The sequence below is a fragment of the Rhineura floridana genome, chromosome 10 (assembly GCF_030035675.1).
Source record: "Rhineura floridana isolate rRhiFlo1 chromosome 10, rRhiFlo1.hap2, whole genome shotgun sequence".
Lineage (NCBI taxonomy): Eukaryota > Metazoa > Chordata > Lepidosauria > Squamata > Rhineuridae > Rhineura > Rhineura floridana.
In genome coordinates, this window is record NC_084489.1 from 73,537,846 (window position 1) to 73,560,705 (window position 22,860).

The 22,860-nt window shown below is 39.9% G+C and overlaps 1 protein-coding gene across 2 annotated transcripts in view; it reads right to left on the reverse strand.

Annotated features, from left to right (window-relative positions):
* The window catches only part of WDR37 (WD repeat domain 37), an 82,624-nt gene that overhangs the window by 31,807 nt on the left and 27,957 nt on the right, over positions 1-22,860 (reverse strand). For both annotated transcript variants that reach the window (XM_061587501.1, XM_061587502.1), the window contains exons 6-11: positions 15,683-15,818; positions 13,315-13,386; positions 10,980-11,024; positions 9,094-9,170; positions 7,739-7,976; positions 6,263-6,404 (exon numbers count right to left, since the gene is read on the reverse strand). In XM_061587501.1, coding sequence (XP_061443485.1) covers positions 6,263-6,404; positions 7,739-7,976; positions 9,094-9,170; positions 10,980-11,024; positions 13,315-13,386; positions 15,683-15,818 — 710 coding nt within the window. The remainder of the gene's footprint in view (positions 1-6,262; positions 6,405-7,738; positions 7,977-9,093; positions 9,171-10,979; positions 11,025-13,314; positions 13,387-15,682; positions 15,819-22,860) is intronic.

A 22,860-nucleotide genomic window follows, 5' to 3' on the forward strand; every position in this document is an offset into this window, starting at 1 on the left:
TCAATGGAAAAACCTTCAAGAAATGTACTAGTGTATCATGTGGAAAAGAGGAGCAGAGATGCGGCTTTGAAACAATACTTCAGTGTTACGTTTGGATTTGATGGTAAGAAAATATCTGTGATGGAGGAAATTCCTATCAGACTTTTATTATATGACTATGACAGCAAGATTTTTGGGTGCGTAAAGATGGAAGATGGACCCAATATGGATAATGACAGAAGAGCGATTTGAAACTACTGGACTCAGTAGATTTGATGAGTTGGATTAATTGACATGTTTATTTAGAAAAAAAAATTGATTGACATATATCTCAAGGATTGGAAACTTCTCTGACTTTTTGTGGAAGATTAAAATGATATGATGTTAATGAGATTTGAAACCAACTAAGATAACCGCTGGAGGAAGGTGATTTTATAATCTATTAAGAGATAGGTCTGTTATATATTATAGATTTATAGTTGAATTATAGTGTTTTGAAATTACTGGATTTAGTAGATTTGATGAGCTGGATTAATTGGCATGTTTATTTAGAAAAAAAATTGATTGATATATATCTCAAGGATTGGAAACTTCTCTTTGACTTTTTGTGGAAGATTAAAATGATATGATGTTAATGAGATTTGAAACCAACTAAGATAACTGCTGGAGGAAGGTGATTTTATAATCTATTAAGAGATAGGTTTGTTATATATTATAGATTTATAGTTGAATTATAGTGTTTTGAAATTACTGGATTTAGTAGATTTGATGAGCTGGATTAATTGGCATGTTTATTTAGAAAAAAAATTGATTGATATATATCTCAAGGATTGGAAACTTCTCTTTGACTTTTTGTGGAATATTAAAATGATATGATGTTAATGAGATTTGAAACCAACTAAGATAACCGCTGGAGGAAGGTGATTTTATAATCTATTAAGAGATAGGTTTGTTATATATTATAGATTTATAGCTGAACTATGACAAATCGGAAGTCAATATTTTTATATATATGTATTTTTTTTGTATTGTATTAGTTATTGATTTGTGTTGTTTTCTTTTTGTATTATTTTGGTTTTGAAAATTAGAATAAAAATTAATTGAAAAAAAAAAAAAGATAACCACATCTACACAGGTTCCACCTCCATACTCAAAATGAAACTGAGCTTGGAAGTGTACAACAACCCCACACATACCTTGCTAATTCGATTATCAATGCCAGGATGTCTGTCTTATCGACTACTCTCCTGCTCCCCCCCCCCCCCGGGCATCATGAAAGACCCAGTCCTGGGCTCAGAAAGAAAATAAATATCTGGTCCTCTTCAAAGTATTGATAAGCCTCTTGTTTCAATTGAAATAATAATTATAAATTCTTGTTCTTATCACTAATGGGAGTTAATTATCTTGCATATGCTGCTGTTGCTTCTATGGCTGTAACGGAGTGAGGTTAAAGATAAGTGAAATGCAAATAGGAAAAAAAAATACAGAAGGCAGTAACACTTTCCTAAATGTAATACCATACCAACCACAACAAGATTCCTATAAGGCAAAAAACTAAGCATCTCACAACCAGTCAGGATTCCTAACCAAAAACCAAAAATATGATAAATGAAGAAATATTTATATAAGCATAACTATCAAATATATTTATTATTTACACAAACTGTAAAGATATTTATAGTGCAATCCTAAATTTATTTATTCAGAAGCAAGTCCCAGCGTATTCAATGGGGCTTACTCAAACAGGGACAGAAATGCAACCTCAAGTGATAAGCAACTTCATTCACACAACCCAAAATTCCGAATCATGCCACTTTACACTGTTTTGCAACTGTTTATACTTGTTTTTATGGTTATTGGATTTTAAATGGCTTTATTTCTTGTTGTGAGCTGCCTTGGTTTCCAACCCTACCTCACAGGGGTGTTCGAAAGACTCCATACACACACGCACACACTGCAGATGTATAAATACATACAGCCCATATAACAGTTTATTGTCAAACCAATTGGTCATTGCAGAAAAATCAGTATTAGTTTTTTAAAAATCAGTATTAGTTTCCTACAGAATAAAAACTGCAATACCTAAGTAAGCCCTGCCTACTTGCTTTAAAATAGGACTGGGGGGGGGCAGAAAGAGAACACAAACACAATTCTTTTTTACATTCACTCCGAAGTCCCATTGATTTTCAGCACATTCATAATCATGTCTACTCAAAAGTAATTCCTACTGAATTCAATAGGATTTACTCTGGACATATGGGATTAGCACTGTTTTTACCCCCAAAAGCAACTATTGGGAAGGTTTTCAAAACTGCCCAGGATCTGACTCCTACACACAACAGCGGGAAAAACTGAAATGTATATACCTACCCAATTTATGAGATTTTCATATAAACAGGAGGGGAAACCACCATTTTCTGGCCTCGCAATGAGGTTTTGCAGACACTGCCACCAAACAAACACTTCACTGATTGGCTGAAATCCTGAACGGGCGGGGTTAAAGCTACGAAGTGCTATACAGTAGTTTAAAAAAAGATTTAACCGGGGGGGGTGCCTGACGTTTTTATATATATCTCGAGAACCGCACCACCTAGAAACTTAATTTTTTTTTTAAATGAAAGCTGAGAATCCGGGCCACCTAAGGGGCTAGCCGGGCGCCGGGTGGCATGCTTAGAATCCAGGTAAAACCCGGCTATCCGGGCAATATGGCAACCCTAATAAGACGACACCTGGCGTATAAGACGACCCCCGACTTTGGAGAAGATTTTCCAGGGTTAAAAAGTCCTCTTATATGCCGGAATATACGGTATTTTTCATTTCCACTGAGAATCCGGGCCACCTAAGGGGCTAGCCGGGCGCCGGGTGGCATGCTTAGAATCCAGGTAAAACCCGGCTATCCGGGCAATATGGCAACCCTAATAAGACGACACCCGGCGTATAAGACGACCCCCGACTTTGGAGAAGATTTTCCAGGGTTAAAAAGTCGTCTTATATGCCGGAATATACGGTATTTTTCATTTCCACACGTTAAACCTCGTTTTCAGCCTGACACTTAACAGAAAACCTAGAAGAGTGTGCTGTGTGGTTACCAAATACAGTGCACGATCCATTACACCCATAGCCCCTAAACTATGCTCATGTAGAAGATCCTAGGCAGGAAGCTTCTGAGTGCTCAAATCACCAACATTAATAGTGAGCTTGGCACAAAGCTGAAACAGGCAATATAGGCATCTGGACTGTAAGAAAGTTGGACAGCTCTGATGAATTTGAAAGTTAAGCACAAGGACACTTGTCAGTATCAAAACTCCATTTCTACTAATGAATTTATTCCTTTCTACAGTTGTCCCTTGAGATTCTAATCCCTCTGCCAGTTCTTTTTCCTGAATATCCCTAGTACCTAGATGCCTAGATATGCTGACATTTCTCATTCCTTAAATTATGTTATTATTCATAAAGCTTTAACGTCATTCCACAGCAAGGTTGACAGTTTACAAGAAAGTGCATTATGCACCATGTACACACACACACACACACACACACACACACACACACACACACACAAGTAACAAGAATAAAAGCAAGGGCTCTAGCTAAAAAAAACCAATTTAATTGAAAGCTCATTGAAACGCTTGTCATCTGCCACTTGAAGGCCATTCATCAGATGAAACTTCCTGGATTGGTAACTGGGGCACCACCACCAAGAAAGCTCTTGTTCATATGGCCATATGTGATAATTCATATTAGGGGGGCTCTCACAAGAGAACTTCTTTAGACTACCTTAAGGCATATGGGGATGCTTTCCTTCAGGCGGCATGATCTAGGCTGTGTAGGGCTTAAAAAGTAAAACAAAATAAAACAAAAACAGTACTCTGAATTGGCCCAGAAATAAAAGCTAACCACTGTAGATCTTTTAGCACCAGTGTTATAAGGCAGCCTACAGAAAATAAAATTCTTGCTACTACATTTTGTACCAGTTGAAATTTCCAAACTGTGTCTTCAAACACAGATCCATGTAGAGTAACCCAAACTATAAGTTTAAGATATTCTATTTATTTTATGAACCTCTGTATGCCACCCCATGTCATAAAAGTTAAGTAGAAGATAACAGGGCATAGACCACAGAAATAAATATCCCAGTCATTAGCGGGAGGGAACAAATGAAGCCCATGACTCTCCTGGCCACAAAGCTGGGTGTAGGAGTACCCCCAAGCTGTAGACCTGCTTCTTCATAAAGAATGTGACCTCATGCAAAGCAGAGCATTCACCTCGGTATAGAGTTCCACCAACAGTTATCAACACAACCTTATCTGGACTGAGCTTCAATTGATCGGCCATATAGCCCATTAATTGATTCGAGGTAATGATTCAGGGATTCTATTGCCTTCATGGGAATTGGGAAGGAGAGATATAAATGACTGTCATTAGCATACTGATGACATGGTACGCTAAATCTCCCAATGACCTTCCCCAGCGGTTTTATGTAAATGTTAAGAAGCACAGGTGATAGAACACTCTGTAACACACTCAGAAAAGCACCCGTAGGGCACAACTGGAGTTTCCAAGCACCACCTTCAGAAACTGCCAAATGTAGATGGGGTGACATGTTTGTTGCAATAATATTCTGCTGCAGCAAAGAGATTGGCCTTCCTCAATAATTATACTTTAACGCAAGAGCTCCTTCCAATACACCTTTCCCACAGGCCTAACTGTTCTCTCTTTGACATACTGGTGTACCGACTCCCCCTTGCAAAAGCCCAAACTCTTGAAATATTCAACGAATCATACAGGAACAGCTGATGCTATGGCACAGTTGAAACAAAATGGCACTGGGCCCAATCAGTGCCTGTAGAGCAGACTCATGCAAGCTCATCTGAGCTCTTTAAAGGAAAAGCAGGATATAAGATTAGTGAACTACTCATGTTGATCAGTGGTATGCTGAGAATCTATGGGTTGAACCCACAGCTTTTCATAAGCTTTATGCTTCTGAAAGTTACCTCCTTCACAGACTTTGAGGAACACCACAGGGCTTCACAGTTCTACCGGCTTTACTACTAGTCTTCCTGCCGACAGCCTCGTCATAAACAAGCACTGGCAACTTATCTGACTTCAACCTTAATCCTTTCTTGTTATGACTATGAATAATTCTTATAGGACTTTTGCGTACCATGTGCTCCTTATCTTGACACTGTCTTCCAGGTGAAATTTGAGAGGCTCCAACAATTTTATTTCTTCACCTGGGGAGGATCACTATGATCTTCAAGGAAAATATTTCAGAATGCTTAAAAATGCTAAAGACTGCTTGCTACATGGTAGCCCAATCTTAAGTCCCAGCACATGCTGCAACATTAAGAATGCCACCCTATCCCTTGAAAATTGAGTAGATTCACGTAGTTCTGTCCCACTTGGCTCTATCTGAGGTACTGCCAAAATTGGGGGGGGGAGGGAGAGAGACCACCCTTATTCCATTAGAAGAATATATAAACTGGCCTAGGAAAACACCTGGGGGATTTAAAAAAACCTTGAAAAGAGTCCAGAAATCCATACTCTTGCACAAGTCCAGAATAAAACTGAATGCATACTGAGTAAAATCCTATTTTATGGATTTTGATATTTCATTGTTTTATATGCTGAATTTTAATTTTGCTTTTTTTTGTAAACTGTTTTGTGACCTTCCTTAATGAAAATTAGAATACACAGACTTGAAACAATAACACTCCCAAGATCAAATGGATGTCAACATCCCTAAATTCTACTAAACCCTTTGATCCTCTTGCATAATGCTGCACAGCCCCTAGGAAGGAATGGGAAACCTCTGGCTCTCCAGATGTTGTTGGACTGCAACTGCCATCATCCATGACCATTGACAATGATGGCTAATGAGAGTTATAGTCCAACAACATCTGGAGGGCCAGAGGTTCCCCATCTCCTGCCCTAGAAGGACAGAGTTGCTCCAACAATCTTTAAGGTGTCGTGGAAGCTGCTGCTGGAAGCCTGTTGCATAATGGTGCCAGGCTACTGAATAATGCAGCAATAGTAAGAACAGTATTTAAAATGTAGAGAGCCTCTTGAAGTCCCATCCTCATATAATGAGAAGATGGGTGTCTTATCTTACTTCTTCTTGGCACTGACAAAAGTTTTAATTGGGACAGGAGGAGAAAAACTATTTCTGATGAAAGAGCATCCCAAAACAATCACTGACAAAACCTGAAGAGAATAGAAAGTTTTTGGTACGAATAGCCCAACACAATTCCCCCTTAAAATCCCTAGGAAACTGCTCACTTACTCTGTATGGCCCTGAAAGACATTCACAGAATGGATAGAAGGGTCTCTGAAATCCCACAGACGGAAAGTTGTGTCGCGTGATGAGGTCACCACAAGACGCTGGGTGGGATGCGTGCAACAATGTGTAAGTTCTTGGTCATGTCCTACAACCACAGATGAAAACATAAAGGCATTGAGCATGTAAGAGATTTCAGTTCCACAAACACTGGGAATGAAAAACATCAGACACACAATTCTTATGCTTTGATGGGCCCAAGAAGGCAGGGACTGTCCAAGATGAATTAGAATTTTGCCCCACCCACTCCCTTATACCATATGACCCTGTCCCAGATTCCTGGCCATCATTGCCATCATAGATTAGACTCCTCATTTAATCTAGAAACATGTATTTCAGAAGCATATAGATCCAGCTATATGCAAGGATCTTCAAATCATCTGGTCCACACGTCTACTTTAAGTACTCCACACTACAGCTCAATCTTCTACTAACTAATGCACAACTACCAGATTATAACTTCCCCCTGGCAGCCAGAGCAGCAGCACACAAGTTCTACCATGCCCAGTGCCTGCAGACACAAAATAGTTTAGGAAAAACAATCTAGAAATCACTTCTCTACAGGGTGAATGTAGAAAAACATAGGTAACTTGGTAGCACGACCATATGTGGAAAGGAACCTACTAAATATTGAACATGCACCACCCACAAAGATTAATTTCTTTGGTACTCTACACCACTCAACATCTCACTATCAGCAGTTTTAGTATCAAAAATTGCTAATCTTAAAAGAAGCACAAAACAAGATAATGATTTTATATTTTTTTTAACTCAACCAAATTCTTTAAACCAAATTCCACAGAACTAGGCAGAAACTGGTCTAATAATTCTAACCACATTACATATTTTGCATTTCTTATGCCTGGTTAACTGATTGCACATTTGACAGCAATTCATAATATATTAAGCTTCTGCAGCTAGTACAGCAGCTGGAAAATAGCTGTATGAGAAAGTTACATGAACTGAATGGCTATCTTGGTCTATTTTGTGCAACAAAAAATTTAAAAATTTCCATTGATACACATTTTGTATGAGTAGGATATCAAATTGCCCATTTCTATTTCACGTATCTGTTATTAAAGTCTACTAAACTGCCTGATGAAAACAGAAAAGAAACCCCTTTGTAAACATGTAAAGCACTAGAAATACAGTATGCCCCCCCTTGAGATCTTATTTTCAGATTGTGTGCTGCCCAAGGCCTTTGGAATATGGGAAACAAGTGAGTTCAAAGCAGCAACAGGGTGACACACAGCATAGTGGTAGCTCACATTCATAGTAAACTGTGAGGTTTACTCTCCCTTGCCTTCCCAAGTAAATAAAATGTTTGGATTTCTAAGCTCCATGTTAACAGTGGTGGCCTAGAACTAACAATCAGCGTAAGAAACAAACCAACAAAAACAAAACTTCCATACAAAGAGGTACCTGTCAGAGAGTGCACCAGCTCAGATGTCTCCACATCATACAGGTTTGCTGTTCTATCCCATGAAGCTGTCACAGCTTGCTTCCCTCCAACCAGCCAATCAGCTGCTATGACTACACCTTGGTGGCTTTTTAAGAAAGTTAAAGGAACCCGGATGGTGGGACAATCACTAGAGCCATCTCCATCTCCTTCAGGTTCATCTTTATCAGAGAATTCAACTTCATCTTCTCCAGACATTTGCTGTTAATTTTGAGAAAATTTAACATGTATTAAGCGTGACAAGTTGAATGCAGCTTCCAACACAATCAGCACTGATCCTTAACATGGAGGTTATCTATTGCACACACAAGGTTTCTGCTATCTGGATTCTCCCTGTGCAATATAACATCCAGGCTAGGTAGTTTGGGAGAGAGCTAGAGTGAGTGGGTACAAGACAGAGAATAGCTGGGTTGCGAAGAGAAGACTGGCATGGAGCTTCGGCAACAGAGTGTATATACTTGAGGAAAAGATGGGATACAGGAACTAAAGTTAAATACTCTATGAGATTTTGTCTTGCTATTTACAAACATGTAAAGAACTGAAAATATTCTCTCTCTCGATTTTATTTTCAGATTATAAATTGTCCTGGGCCTTTGAGATAAAATAGCATATAAGTAGCTTTTATTTGTCTTCTGAAGCAGGTATGGGGAACCTGTGACCTTCCACATGTTCTTGCACTGTAACTCCCATCATTCCTGAACATAGCCATGATGGCAGAGGCTGATGGGAGTTGCAGTCCGACAACGTCTGGAGGGTCATAGGTTCCCCATCCTTGTCCTAAAGGATTGCCTATACATTTTCTTTAAAGAACTTATACACCCTTTATTAAACCATGTGCAATGTTTCCATATTATCATGCCCTGCAGTAACAAAGTGATGTGCATTTCCTCCACTATTACACAAGGAACTCACTGCAGGCAACAGAACTGGTGGAAGAACTACATAGCTGCTGTGAACGCTAAGGGAGCGATATCTGCAGTGCCTGCTTTTAGCCGTGTTAACTGTGAGTTTCTAATGGGTAAAGATAACATACCAACTAGCTTCCACTGATGCTAGCAACAGCAATAATTGAGCAGAGCCACAAGATAAGGCTGATGGTTACACCCAGGTGACAACATGCCAAGCACATGTAGCAATAACAAAAAAAGCAATGAGCAAAATACAAAGTGGTAAAAAAAGATCACCAATGATTTTAAAAGGTGCATTTTCTCAAAGAGGATTTTGCAAAGATTAAAAATACAACACAAAACGTTATTCAATATCCTGCATCACAGTCACAGGAATGTAGGAAGCTGCCTGTCTGGAGTTCATCACTTACATTACAGTCTGCAGTAGGTTGAGGTGTGGGTAACTGCACTATATACCTCCAAATATGAGCAGTCTGGTCTCCTGAAGCTGAAGCACAAGTGGAAAATATATTAAAATTGTGGTTTGAGGAAACCAGGAAGTTTTATATGCAAACGGGGACGGGAAGCACTTGAACTTGTTCTCAATCCTTTAAGCCATATTTTAAAGGATCAGTAATACGGTTGTTGTGTTTTTATTTTTATTTTTTACTAAAAGACATAAGTTACTTGTAAATAAATAATACTTACTTTTGAACAATTACTACTACTAACCACATCGTTAACACCCAGCCTAAATTAAATGGCTTAGCATTTGGGGACTACACAATGTTCAATTAAGTAAACAGAATGAAGTCAGCAAGTTTAATTACTCTACATATATTTTTAAAATGTTTTAATATCTAGCAATTCATATAAATAATTCACATATTCTGGGAGGCTATTCTCTGTAAACAGTTTAGAGTTTTTATTTACAGTTAAGCAGTATACAAATGTTGTTAAATATAAATAAATAAATAAATATTCATCCCTTCTTACTATCAGTCTTCCTTGTTGCCTCTTCCTGCACTCCAATCTAAGCTTTAATGTGTGTCTGCAAGTTCAGGAAGACTTTCAGCATCACTTCCCTCCCTTCCCACTCGCATTGCAAAAATGCTTAACAATTGTATCTCAACTCCAGGGCCAGAAACTACTCCTGAAGGGATAAGGTAGGGGATGACCTATAAATGGCAATAATACACACAGGACAGACAGAAGTACTTCTTCACAAAACTTATAAACTGTGGGATTTGTTACCATAAGATGTGGTGACAGCCACCAAGTTAGATGGTTTTAAAGTGGATTAGACAAAGTCATGGTGGGCAAGGCTATACTACCTGCAAGATCACACACAGCATGCTTCTGAATTGTTATGGAACTATGTATATTTATACAGAGTTACTGAAGTGTGAGCTGCATGTGCCAATGTGTGTATTTACCTTAGAAGCAGGCTTTTACCCTGCATTTAGATCACTCAGACTTAGTAAAATAAGAAAAACTACTTTATTTATAGAAATACATAGGAGATAGGAAAGGCATACCTAGTTCTAACTAACTAAGTTGGAGGCATACTGCTCAGACTTGGGTATTGCCCTCATGGCTCAGGAGAGAGAGCAAAGACAAAGATGTCTCCACTCTCCTCGGACAGTCGAAGAAGAAAACAACAGAAGAAGGGGCAGGTCAGCTTCCGTGTGCAAATCACTTTACAACAGAAGGAAGTCAGGTAGAGAACAGCACAGGTAAAGGCTAGCAAGCCAAGCCAGCTGGAGGATCCTAACTCTATCTTCCTTCTGGAATACACACAAAAGAACCAAACAGGAGTTGCTCTTGCGCCACTTCCAACATGAATACCAGTTGCTGGGAAACAAGCACTGAAGAGGGCTATTATCCTCATGCCCTGCTTGTGGGCTTCCCAGAGCATCTGGCCACTCTGAGAAACAGGATACTGGATTAGATAGTCCTTTGGTCTGATCCAACAGTGCTCTTCTTATGATGAAAACAGTCTAACTTGGTATAAGGCAGCTTGCTAAACCAACATTGTTGTTATGTGCCTTCAAGTCAATTACAACTTATGGCGACCCTATGAATCAGCAATCTCCAATAGCATCTGTCATGAAACACCCTGTTCAGATCTTGTAAGTTCAGGTCTGTGGCCTCCTTTATGGAATCAATCCATCTCTTCTTTGGCCAACCTCTTTTTCTACTCCATTCATATTGGCAGAGGTAATTATTCAGCAAACCCACACATGAAACTAATCATAAGTGACTGTTCATTCCTAAGTGTCTTGTAAACAGTATTTTGTGTGCACAGAATACATACCTGTAAGAGCCACTTGTTCCGTTGGATGAAACTTTATGGAATTTACTGTTTTTAAGAAAAACAACACAATCATTAGACCAACAAATCCACAAGTCTTACCGCAGTGTACATGCAGTTGAACTGTGTGTAGGGCACACCTGGGCCTTTGTTGCAGTGGTTTGTAGAAGAACTGAGTGGTAATTTCCCAAATCCAAGATTTAAAATGTATGCTTCCAGTTTGACTTTAGTGTCGGGGGGGATGATTAGCTTAAAAATGGAGGGCTTGATGTTCCAACATTGTAAACTGCTCTGATAATTTTATGATACAGTGGTATAGAAAGGCTTAAATAAATAAATAAATAAACAAACAAATAGGTCCTTGCAGGAAGTCCCTGAGCAAAGTCTTTCAGCAGCAGGAAAGGAGTTTGCCTTATCCAATAAAAGACATTCTACAAATTACGCAGACTAAGTTAGCAGATTTCCAGACTATTCTACTTCATATTGCAGGGTAGGGAGAAGAGGAATGATCCCCCATCCAAGAACACAAAACAAGAACTCTCCATATGCAATTAGCTAGCACATCAGGGGGGAAAGACTGAGTGCACTAGTTCACTACAAGCAGTGACCTTTCTACATGGAGCTTTCAAAAACCTTATGTCTCCCATTTGCAATCTGAAGTGGTACAGTTCAGAATTTATTTATTTCTTTATTTATTATTTGATTTATAGCAGGAGCCCAGGGCGGCAAACAAAAGCACTAAAAACAGTTTACACATCATAAAAACAGACTTTAAAATACATTTAAAAAAAACATTTTTAAAAACACTGGGGGTTTTTTAAAAAGGTTTTAAAAATATATTAAAAGGCAATTCCAACACAGATGCAGACTGGGATAACATCTCAACTTAAAAGGCTTGTTGAAAGAGGAAGGTCTTCAAAAGGCGCCGAAAAGATAACAGAGATGGCGCCTGTCTAATATTTAAGGGGAGGGAATTCCACAGGGTAGGTGCCACCACACTAAAGGTCCGTTTCCTATGTTGTGCAGAACAGACCTCCTGATAAGATGGTATCTGCAGGAGGCCCTCACCTGCAGAGCGCAGTGATCAACTGGGTATATAAGGGGTAAGACGGTCTTTCAGGTATCCAGGTCCCAAGCTGTATAGGGCTTTGTACACCAAAACTAGAACCTTGAACTTGGCCCAGTAGCAAATGGGCAGCCAGTGCAATTCTTTCAGCAGCGGGGTGACATGTTGGCGATAGTCTGCCCCAGTGAGCAGTCTCACCGCCGCATTTTGCACCAGCTGCAGCTTCCAGACCAACCTCAAGGGCAGCCCCACATAGAACGCATTACAGTTATCCAGCCTGGAGGTTACCAGTGCATGGACAACAGTGGTCAGGCTATCCCGGTCCAGAAATAGCCGCAGCTGTCTTACCAGCTGAAGCTGGTAAAAGGCACTCCTAGCCACTGAGGTCACCTGGGCTTCTAGCGACAAAGATTGATCCAGGAGCACCCCCACCTGCTCTTTCAGAGGATGTACAACCCCATCCAAAACAGGCAACTGACCAATTATCTGAACTTGGGAACCACCAACTCACAATGCCTCCGTCTTGCTAGGATTCAGACTCAGTTTATTGGCCCTCATCCAGCCCACCACCAAGAATTCTATCACCTTAGTCTGTACAATGTGTAGAATGGCTCTGATCATCAAAAGAATTTTAGGACAGTTGTAAGACAGCTATCAAGTTTGAAAGCAAAACTAAACTATTACATTTTGTTATTTCTTCTTGCTCAGTCATTGCACTTTACAAAAATTTTCAAATTACAGTCGCTGCATACAAGTGTTCCCTTTGACTACTAAGATGCTTCTCTTTGACTTAATCAATTTAAAGAAACTGGGTTGAATCCCATTGTGCCCTTATCGTTGGGAAGGGCTTCTGATCCAGTGGACATTTCTGCTAACAGAAGCCAAGGGGAGGCAACTTTTGCCAATTCAACCTTAGTCATCAACTCCTCCCATTCCCCCCCAAAAAACCCTGCTGAGAGGGTTGGGGAACTCTACAGAATATGGTATGTGGCACAAAGGATTACAATGAGGGAAGAGACAACTGGTGCAAATCACCATTCCCTCTTCTATTAGTGCAAGCCTCTGCTACATCAAAGACTTTTCTGCAAATGTAAGGTCTCCATCGGTTCAGAGAAAGATACAACTGGATTCAGCCCAGTGGTTTTTGCATACAAAAAGTTTTCTAAGATTTGCCTAAGGACTTGAGCTCTACCACACATGCCATTGCAGGAAAAGATCATACAAAAAATATTTTTCTGACGTTTTTGTTCACCAACAGGGATTTATTCTCACCTGACCCAGCATGCCCAACATATTTGACGAGGCACTTCCCTGTTTCTATGCTCCACAGCAAAGCAGTGTGATCTGTGAGAATTAAGCAGGAAGATAAATGGGGGGAAAATTTTTCAAAAGAAAAATGCTTTAATGTAGGCACTCTAGGCCAGGGTCCAACAACCAAAAATACAATTACTAGTCAGACCCGTTGCTAGCAACCTGTATTTCTGCATGTTGACAACAGAAAAAGACGGAAGTTGTACATGCAATTTTAAGTCAGAGAATATGCTTCTTAGACAATTCACACAACTCCTGCGTCTCTTTGCCAGGAAGGAAATGTCAACTGTGTACAGAGTCAATCTGTTACTTTGGGCTGGTTCACACACGCATGCTCATCATTTGATTTCTCATTGCTTCGTTACTCACAGCTGAATGTCTAAACACTGATTCTGAAGTGGCCAAACTTCTCTATGCTGTTTAACTTGTGATGGCTTATCCATAAACGCAAAGCCCTACTCGGAGGTTTTTAATCATGCAGAGAGCATACTCAAGTCCAGCAGGATCCCTGTTGCAGATATTCATGTGCCAACACGTAGGAAACGGCAAGAATGGCAAAAGGGACATGTGGGAGAGGAAAGGGACAACAAGCTTATTCCTGCTTATAGGGAGGGTGAAGGTTGGACAGGTGAAGAGAACAAATGAAGAGGGATCCAGTCATCACCTGATTCTTCAGTCATCAAGGGATGAGCAGGCATATGTGAACCAGCCAAAGTGAATTCTAAGGTACTGGTGAGGGAGTAACTTCACTCTCTTGACCAAATGCTGGTTTCTAATTTCCCTGAATCATACTCTTCTGTTCGCTTTGATGTCCAGCAGATGGTGCTATTGTATCTCAGACTCCTCATTTATCCACTTTCAAAGATAAGTTATATTGCTGTTATATGTATGTTTAGGAACCCTGGTTTAAGCAGTTGCCAAAGTATGTCAGACTCTGGGGGATTACTGCTAGGCCTAATACAACAAGTGACCTTAGTATATAATCTTTTAGCAATAGAATTATTGATAAGACTTAAGGGGAATGTTTGTAATATAAGTATATTTCTAAGTTTGGTGTCAAGTCATTACGTAGACAGACAACGAAAGAGGTGAAAGACAAAGCTGAAAGGAAAATTAATGATGAAAATGCAACAAGAGAAACCCAAGATTTGTGTTAAAGTTTAACAATTACAATTTATTCAATATCAGTTTCCTCCTTAACGATACCAATTTTCCTAAAACTCATCTCAACATTAAGGAGGAAACTACAGTAGTTGACTTCAGCAGAGACAGTAATTTACTCAAACAACAAAAGGAGTTATAGGTACTTAAGAAGAGAATGGATAGGTCTAATTATTACCTAAACCATAACTTAAGTGTTTGATCTAGCCGGTAAGACAACATGCCTGTTCCTACTCAGGTAGAGAGAAAATTATGCTTCTCCTTCCCAAAAGGCCTTGGTGCAACATGATACCTACACAGCATCTACAACTGCATGTCTGCTACCTCCTCCCACATTCCATCTTAAGACTCATACAAGATGCAGACTCATGCACTGCTCACCATCTAGTCTGATGAAGATTTTTTGAGAACTTGAAAGTCCGTATACTATTTTTGTGACATTTTGCTTGACCTAATAAAATACATTGTCCCAGGGTATCACCTAAAGTCACACAAGGCTACCACCTTGCTGAAGCTAAACAGGTCTGAGTCTGGCCAATTTCTGGATGGGAGATCTGGGAGCCACACTGTATGCCACCTTGGGTTCCGTGATGGAAGAAAGGTGGGTGTAAATGTAATAATGTAAAATAAATGTGGATTTTTTTCTTACGGGTCAACACAGCTACCTTTACTTTGTGTAAATTTCCTTAGTAAACCATGCTTAGAGAGATGCATGGCAAAACAGAAAAGAATGAATGCAACACAATTGCTAAGATCAAAACCGTAACATGACATATGCATCCATGCCATATCTACGCTTTGATTTATATAGGAGTCAAATGCTAGCCTGAAAGCATGTAGCATTTAGCATAGCAATAGTTGTCTCCTTCAGTCTCGGGGGCTTGGTTAAACTGTGCATGGGGGTGAGAGTGTCTGCACATCTACACACTTGTACATCCCTTCCTTAGTTTGCCATCATGGCCCCAAACAGCTTGATTGGAGAAGATCCAGCCCCACAGACTGAAGAATCCAGTAGGCACCCCTCTATAACACAATCACGGGCTAAGCGACAAAAAATGGGGTAAGATCAGATGCCACCCATGGGCTACTAGTTGGCCATATCAGGTCTAGCACATCCCTTAAGAACAGACATCATAAATAGCAATGAAGACAAAGATAAGAACATTACCAGCAGATGCAGTCCCCAGCACCACTGGCTGAGTTTTCGTGACACTGACATCCCAAATCCCATCCCGATGACCAATATACTCTTTCACCAGCTGGCAAATTGCTCTGGACGTTGTCGTTTTGAAACTAGATACGATCTAAGGAGAGCAACAGCAAATTTGAGACACAAGTATAGATGTACAATTGTTTACTATCCTGCTTACAAATGCACAAATAAAAGCCATTGATACTTTAACTGTAGCACAGTTATGGATGCATAAGCTCTAGGATGTTCTCTCCTAAAAATAATGGGACCAAATTTGTCCTGTGTCAATTCAGGACACTGTGCTGTGCACGCCAGAGCAGAATTTGGTCGAGTGTAAGCATTTCAGGAGGTTATAATGCAGCAAATTCTCAAGATTTTCCTTTTCTCTCTCCTAACAAACAGGTTGGTATAATCTGAGGAGCACTTAGCTTTTTCTCCTGTCTACAGTGTATTGTATATGCCAAACAAGTCTGTTTATTAAAAACAGCTGGACAAAAATGGGTAACTTGGGGGGAGAAGGAAAGAGCTGTGTAAAAATCTAAAGCTAAGAGCCATTTGAAATGGCAAAATAAATAATTTAGGGTTAACAGGGTTAGCATTACACTAGAAATAACAATTAACCTGGAAGCACAGGCCAGTTCCTTTTGCATGACAATGAAACATTCTTTCCAAGAAATAATACACAAAAAATTTAACAACACAAGAGAAAACTAAAAAAACTAACAAATGCTTAGATGAATTACTTCCTTGCCTGTTCTCATTAAATGACTTTTTTTTGGGGGGGGGGGAATGGGAGAAAAAACTTTCTTGAATTTCAACTGCTTCATAGAAAACAGTGCAAAGAAGGTTAGGAAACAGTAGTTCACACTTTATTAGAACCCGCACCTGAGAACTTTGTACTATTAGTTAAGAGCTAAGTGCTAAAACCCAGAATTGTGTGTACTGATTTTGGTAAATGCTAGGACTTGAGGTCAAAGGAAGGAAAGACAGAGGGCAAAGTCAAGGACTTAAATATGTACTGTCCTGGACCACGTCTATGCCTAAAGGTGCGCGTACTAACTAGTGTGGCCAACCAAGGTTAGTTTCCAGCTTTAACTCATTGCTTAGTGGGTTTCATTGGCACCAGCAGAACAAAAAGCACTGAGGGGGGAGGCATGCAAGACAGGGTGGTGAAATGGCCTAAGGACTTTATAATGCCCTTTACAAGGTTCCCAATATGGTCTGCAGCTCCCCAACTACATTCCACATGAGTTGCTGAATGATAATTCAGGGCTAGGAAGCAATGCCCCTGGGATACAGAGGCTGGCCCCTCAACAGCTGCTACTGCATGCCACAGCATCAGACTTTCAACTTAAATCTGCATGGCAAGTTTCAAGGAGTCTGGAGTGTCATATGTGCAAGTCTGCTTGTGTTTGCAGCTAAGAAGGAAGAGGAACGGACTGCGGAGAAGACTGGACAACAAGGATGTTTAGACTTACAGTATGGGAGGAGGGGCAACTGTTTGGACATGCAAGAGGGCTTTAGAGGCTAGTCAGTGACATATGGGGGAGTTTATATGATGCAGAGTTAGGAGATAAATGGGGCGTTGGTGAAGGGGCTTTGGGAGATTACGTGTAAAGGGTGGCACACTGCAGTATGAAAGAGATGTACTGTACTTACAGAAGCTGTCCAGTGCTCCTGCTTTTCCACCCATGCTCATAAAAACTAAGGATTCTGTGAAAAGTTATGGGTGTGTTTAGAACCTTTGATACAAGATAAAAACTGAAATGAAGATCTTATGTTGTAGATTGAGGTCTAATGTTTAAAACGTTAGAGGGCTACTGGTTTATTTCACAATAATGCTCCTAATATGACATTCCCATATACTAGAGTGTAATTCACTAGTAGGCAAAAAACCTTGAGGTTTAAGAATATATGTATAGCCAACAGATATTTCTACCAAACTTTTAAAAGCAGGGAAATTGAGCAGCTATAGTGGATGTACCAGGGGAACAGGAGTCTACTAACAACTCTCAGCACCCTTCACAAACTATACTTCCTAGGATTCTTTGGGAGAAGCCATGACTGTTTAAAGTGGAATAAATGTCTGGTGTGGGTGTGGCCGATTAGCCACACCAAACAGCTGTTAGTCTGGCTTTTAGAACACTGACAGCCGGTTCATACTGAGCATGCCTGCTCTATCATAGACGTCAATGTTAGTTTTCTTAAATTAATTAAAAATCAGCCACACTTTTAAAAACTTTTAAACTGCAGAAGATTAAAGTCAAAGTATGGGGCAAGGTCAGTAACAGGATCACATGTACTCTGTGAACATGGCTGATTTTTTAATTGCTTTCAATAAATTATGAGACCACTGACAGAAAGAAGTCCAACAGGGGTCTGGATTATTTTACTCATTTTAGACTTTGAACTCTGGATTCTCTGAGTTTTTTGTGTATCACATGAAAGCAAGCATTTCTGAGTTCAGGACTATAAGTTTTATAAGATTTTTTTGAAATGAGCTTATGGGAAGCAGCAGAATGGCATGGGGCATTTTCAATTTAACATGGCGGAATCTGAAAAATCTATGCTGGCTATATAAGTAAGTCACGGCTGTATAAATAATTTATCAGCAAACTACGACTGTTGAAAAGCAGGAAGAGGAAGAAATGACAACTCTGTTTTCTAGGTCTACTGAAGATGTTAGACTCTGGGGCAAAACATACCCAGCTCTTTCAATGGGAAAGTTTCTCATAAGACTTCATTTCCTAATGCCTCAGCATCTTATCTTCCTCCTCTGGGCCTGTTCAAGTTTGTCAGTATCCTTCTTAAAACGTAGCTCCCAGAACTGGACCCAGCACTCGAGATACAGCCTGAGCAGTTGACAATTAAGCTGGGAGTAGGAGTAAAATCCATAGGCAAGAGCATTGTCCACTCATGAGAAATTGAAGATCTTGAGCACTTACTAACCGTGGAGGGTGGGCATGCTGACTGCACTTCAGGCCACTGTTAGAGGTAGTGTGGAGGGGGGGACAAAGAAGAGAGGCCTCACTTGGTCTAGCCTACCTCCTCTTCTCACACTCATGCAGTGTGGATGGCTACACAGTGGCTTCTAGCAACAGCATGGTACAATGACATCATATGGCCACCTACTGTCTCCCATAGCTTCAACAAATTATTTTACCTGCCTAAATACGTGTATATTATTAGACTGTGAATCTGTAAAAACGTATGGGATTGCTTTATGTATGACAGTCTGATTGGTGAACCACTTTGGGTGGGTTTCCCAAATTAAGTGCAGTATATAAGTTAACCTAATAAATAATAAACCAACAAGATATATATTTTTGCCTATTCACATTTTAACCTCCAATGAAGAACAGTTGCGCTGAGCCACCCCCAGATTCTCTGTGTGCAAAAATCTTGGAAGTAGGTGCTCACATTACATACATGCTCCAATTATGCTCAACATTTTGCCTTAAGGCACTGCAATTATTGCAAGAGCATCCCCATGATTAAAAGTCTTAGTTTAGAAGCAGTCCTAAGAGGCATCCTAAAGAAAGTGTGTGTGCGCGAGTGAGAGAATAGCTATCTAAGAGAACTTTTCACAAAATGACCCAGCACACATATAAGCAAAACTATGGAAACGAGTTTATTGCTCCTCCAGTTGTTTTGCTAGCTGTAACCAGTATTTTCCCTATGGTTTACAGCTTGTGGTGCATCTAGGAGAGCTAAACTATGAGGCCAGTTCAGATGCCACGCTAGGTCAAAACATGACTCAGTTCACCAGTAGAATGACCAAAGCAGAAGCAAAGCAGCTGTGATCTCCTCTCCAGAAGTCTGCATGTTTCCTTGTTTGTTACATGCAAACAAGGGCAATGTTTCTAGGTGTATTTCTAAGAGGGTTCCCCACCCCCAAATAAAAAGTAAATGTGTCAAACAAGTGTTTCAAAACACATATGTTGTACCAGTATACTCGGAGAGCTAGGCTCCCTACTGAATAAAAGTTAGTTTGTTGCTGTATGGAATGAACCTAAAATAAAATATTCATGTATTCCCCCCCACACAAACAAAAATTACTGTGCAGTCCTATCCATGACTGATCAAACATAAGCTAGAGTTCAATGGAGATTACTCCCAGGTAAGTGTATATACTATATATTATGTGGAATTGCAGCTTTAGGCACTATTTCACATAATAATAGTATAAAATGAAAGTTTCAGTGTTGCCAGAAAAAGAATTAAAAGGCATGAAGGGAGACTAGGTGAATTTTTAATTGAAAAGAAGAATTCTAAAAGCAGCCTTAAAATTGGAAGCGTTTATATAAAGTATTTGATCATCAGAGCCTAGTTAAGCCAAAATCCTGGATGCAACATGTAACATCTTGTAAGCAAACAAAGAAAAAGAATTCAATTATTCTTATTATAAATATGGTACTAGGATTGTTCAATGGTTAAAAAACACAAAAAGAAAAAATGTTCTAACTGTATACTAAATTAAATTCCCTAAAAAAGGAAATTTAAGTACTAGAAGAACCCTATAATAGTATAGTGAAAGTATTCCATTTTCCCCTCTGTGTTAATCTTTATAATGATGAAATGAGAACTAGATGGACTGATAATTAAGTGGTTAATGAGCAGAATTGTTTCAAAGCAATAATTACCATGGATGCACTGAAAATGAAACAGGTTAATTCTTGCAGAACTAGGTAGAGATTAGTACCTGAACCATAGTGTGGAATTAATCATAAACATTTCAAGGCAGTATTAAAATGCAGTTGTCAGATTTAATAAATATCTTCAAACAAAATGGCGTTATGCATGAGAAGCGGAACAGTAGAATTACAGCAATAGGACTCAGATACTCAGAATCTAACCAGGCTCTTGGGCCCACATCTCACCTCAAAGAAGGAAACAAATTATAGAATGTTTTTGTTAGATTTCTGAGAAATTTAAAGAACTCAGAATCAAAAGTGCTCAAGGATGGCACCTCACAACTTCTGTTATTGGAAAGACATTTACAGACTCCTCGTTCCATTTTGGAGAACTGCCTACTCTGCAGAATTCAACAAATCTATTACTTATATGTAAAGTATGCCATGTTAAAAAGACAAATTCTTTTCAAATCTGATCCATTAAAAAGAAGTCCAAAGAAAAGGGGAGACATGAGCAGAAACCTGGTCTTGGGATGACTGCAAATGCTTGTATAACGAGCAGAGTCTCTCTTCAATTGATACGCTTTGTCTAAAGGTTCTGTCGCTTGCTTTCCTGCAAGTATGCACTAACACTCAATAGTATGTGTGACCAGCTGTTGTTCTAATGGCTACTAGCCTCTATGCATATTCATTCCCATTTGTTTCCCTGTCTGTTATGTACTGATGTTTGCTTCTTTCTCTCAGACCACCCAGCATATTGATTGGTAATCATTTCTTACTTCTCTGCTCTTATAGGTCCCACTCAGATTGTCCGTGGAGTGGGACATCTAGCTCTCGAGTGCTGCAGAACTCGTCCAAAGTCACAGCACATGTGAGCGGCTTTCCTGAAGTGCAAACTAGTCCGTTGCTAGGCAGGCTTTCAATTTAGCAGCATGGGAAGTACAGTAGCTGCCTGCCAGCTACTAATGGGCTCATGGACAAAGATGAGAGAAGAAAGGGGATGGTTGAGCCATTCCCCGATTATGGCTGAGCCATTCCCCGATTATGGCAGTGGTGGTATCAAAACAAATACAAATAAAATCAGGAACCATGTGAAATGTCAGGTGAAGAGTGGTTCCAACTGCAGCACTTCTGGATCTTTGGTAGTTCTCAAGCAAAAAGGAGACCCCACCTCCTCCTAGCTCCACAGTTACCACGGTGCCTTGGCCTGCCATGCCTTCTCTCTGTCATCCCCATCATGGTGCTAGGCTGAGCCGGTTTTTTTTACTTCAGCCTCACCTGCTTTAGGTATGCAGCCCATGGAGGGTTTACTTTTTTTCAATTTATTTATTAAATGTATTAGTCGCCCCATCCAGCCACTCTGGGCGACGTACGACATAAAAACATACTTGAAAAGTAATGCGGCCTTTGAGTCACAAAAGATTCACCACTCATGCTTTAGGAAACCATACTCGAGACTAAAGTCTCTTTTTTCATTATTGTTGAATCTGCTTCTAGAAAAAGCTTGCAGTCCTCTAGATGTTGTTGGACTTCAACTCACATTAGCCCCAGTCTGAATTATCAATGATTAGGAATTACGGGAGTTGGGAGTCCAGCAACAACTGGAGGACCACAGATTCCTAATCACTTGTGCTGGCTGATTGAATTTTTGGAGGCAGCAGCTACTCTTTCCCCTAACACAAACACCATCTTCAGACAATGTGTGCCACTTCATAGTTTTGAAAGTTTCACTTTGAAAAGGATAACAGAAGCCTGTGAACAGCATTCTTTAGCTCTTAAAATTTTACAAACTACTCACAGTCCAACACCAAAACTTGCTACACCAATCAGGGAGTGCTTGGCAAGGAGACCTCCCCACCGGTACACCAGTGTAATGACATTATCTGTAGCATTACAGAAGCACTGCATGGAAATGATGCCAGTATCCACACTTAAACTGTTGGATAATGTCTAAAACAGAATCCATCTAATGAACATTCTCCAACTTGGCATGTAAATGCCAGAAGAGACCATTATGATTTAGCCTTCCATAGGAATGTTCAATAGCCAGCTCATGCAATCAAGTCATGCTTGAGCTTGGTGTACCCACATGACCCACTCTGGTTCTTCCTTCACACATGGAGGGAAAACCCCTACAGTTAACCACAGGTTCCCACTGCATGTGGACCAGGAACTATGGTTCATGGCATCCAACACTGAACTGGTTAGCAATTGTTTCCTAGTTTGTTTCGCCACTCACATAATGGAGGAGCAAAGGGGATTCATGCAAGTGCATGAACCTCATGCACATCCTAGATTAAGCCAGGAATTGACCCTGCAATTGTGGTTAATGATTCGTGTGCATTGTGATGACAATGAAAGGTCAGGGTATACATTTTCTTAAATAAATTTCCCTGATATTAAATGACAACAGCTCCTTGAAGGAATGTCCAAGAAAAAGACTATTACATCTTTATCTTTTCTGTTCATTTATATACTATTCTCTCTGCTCAAAACAAATGACCTACTGTGAGACTTTGA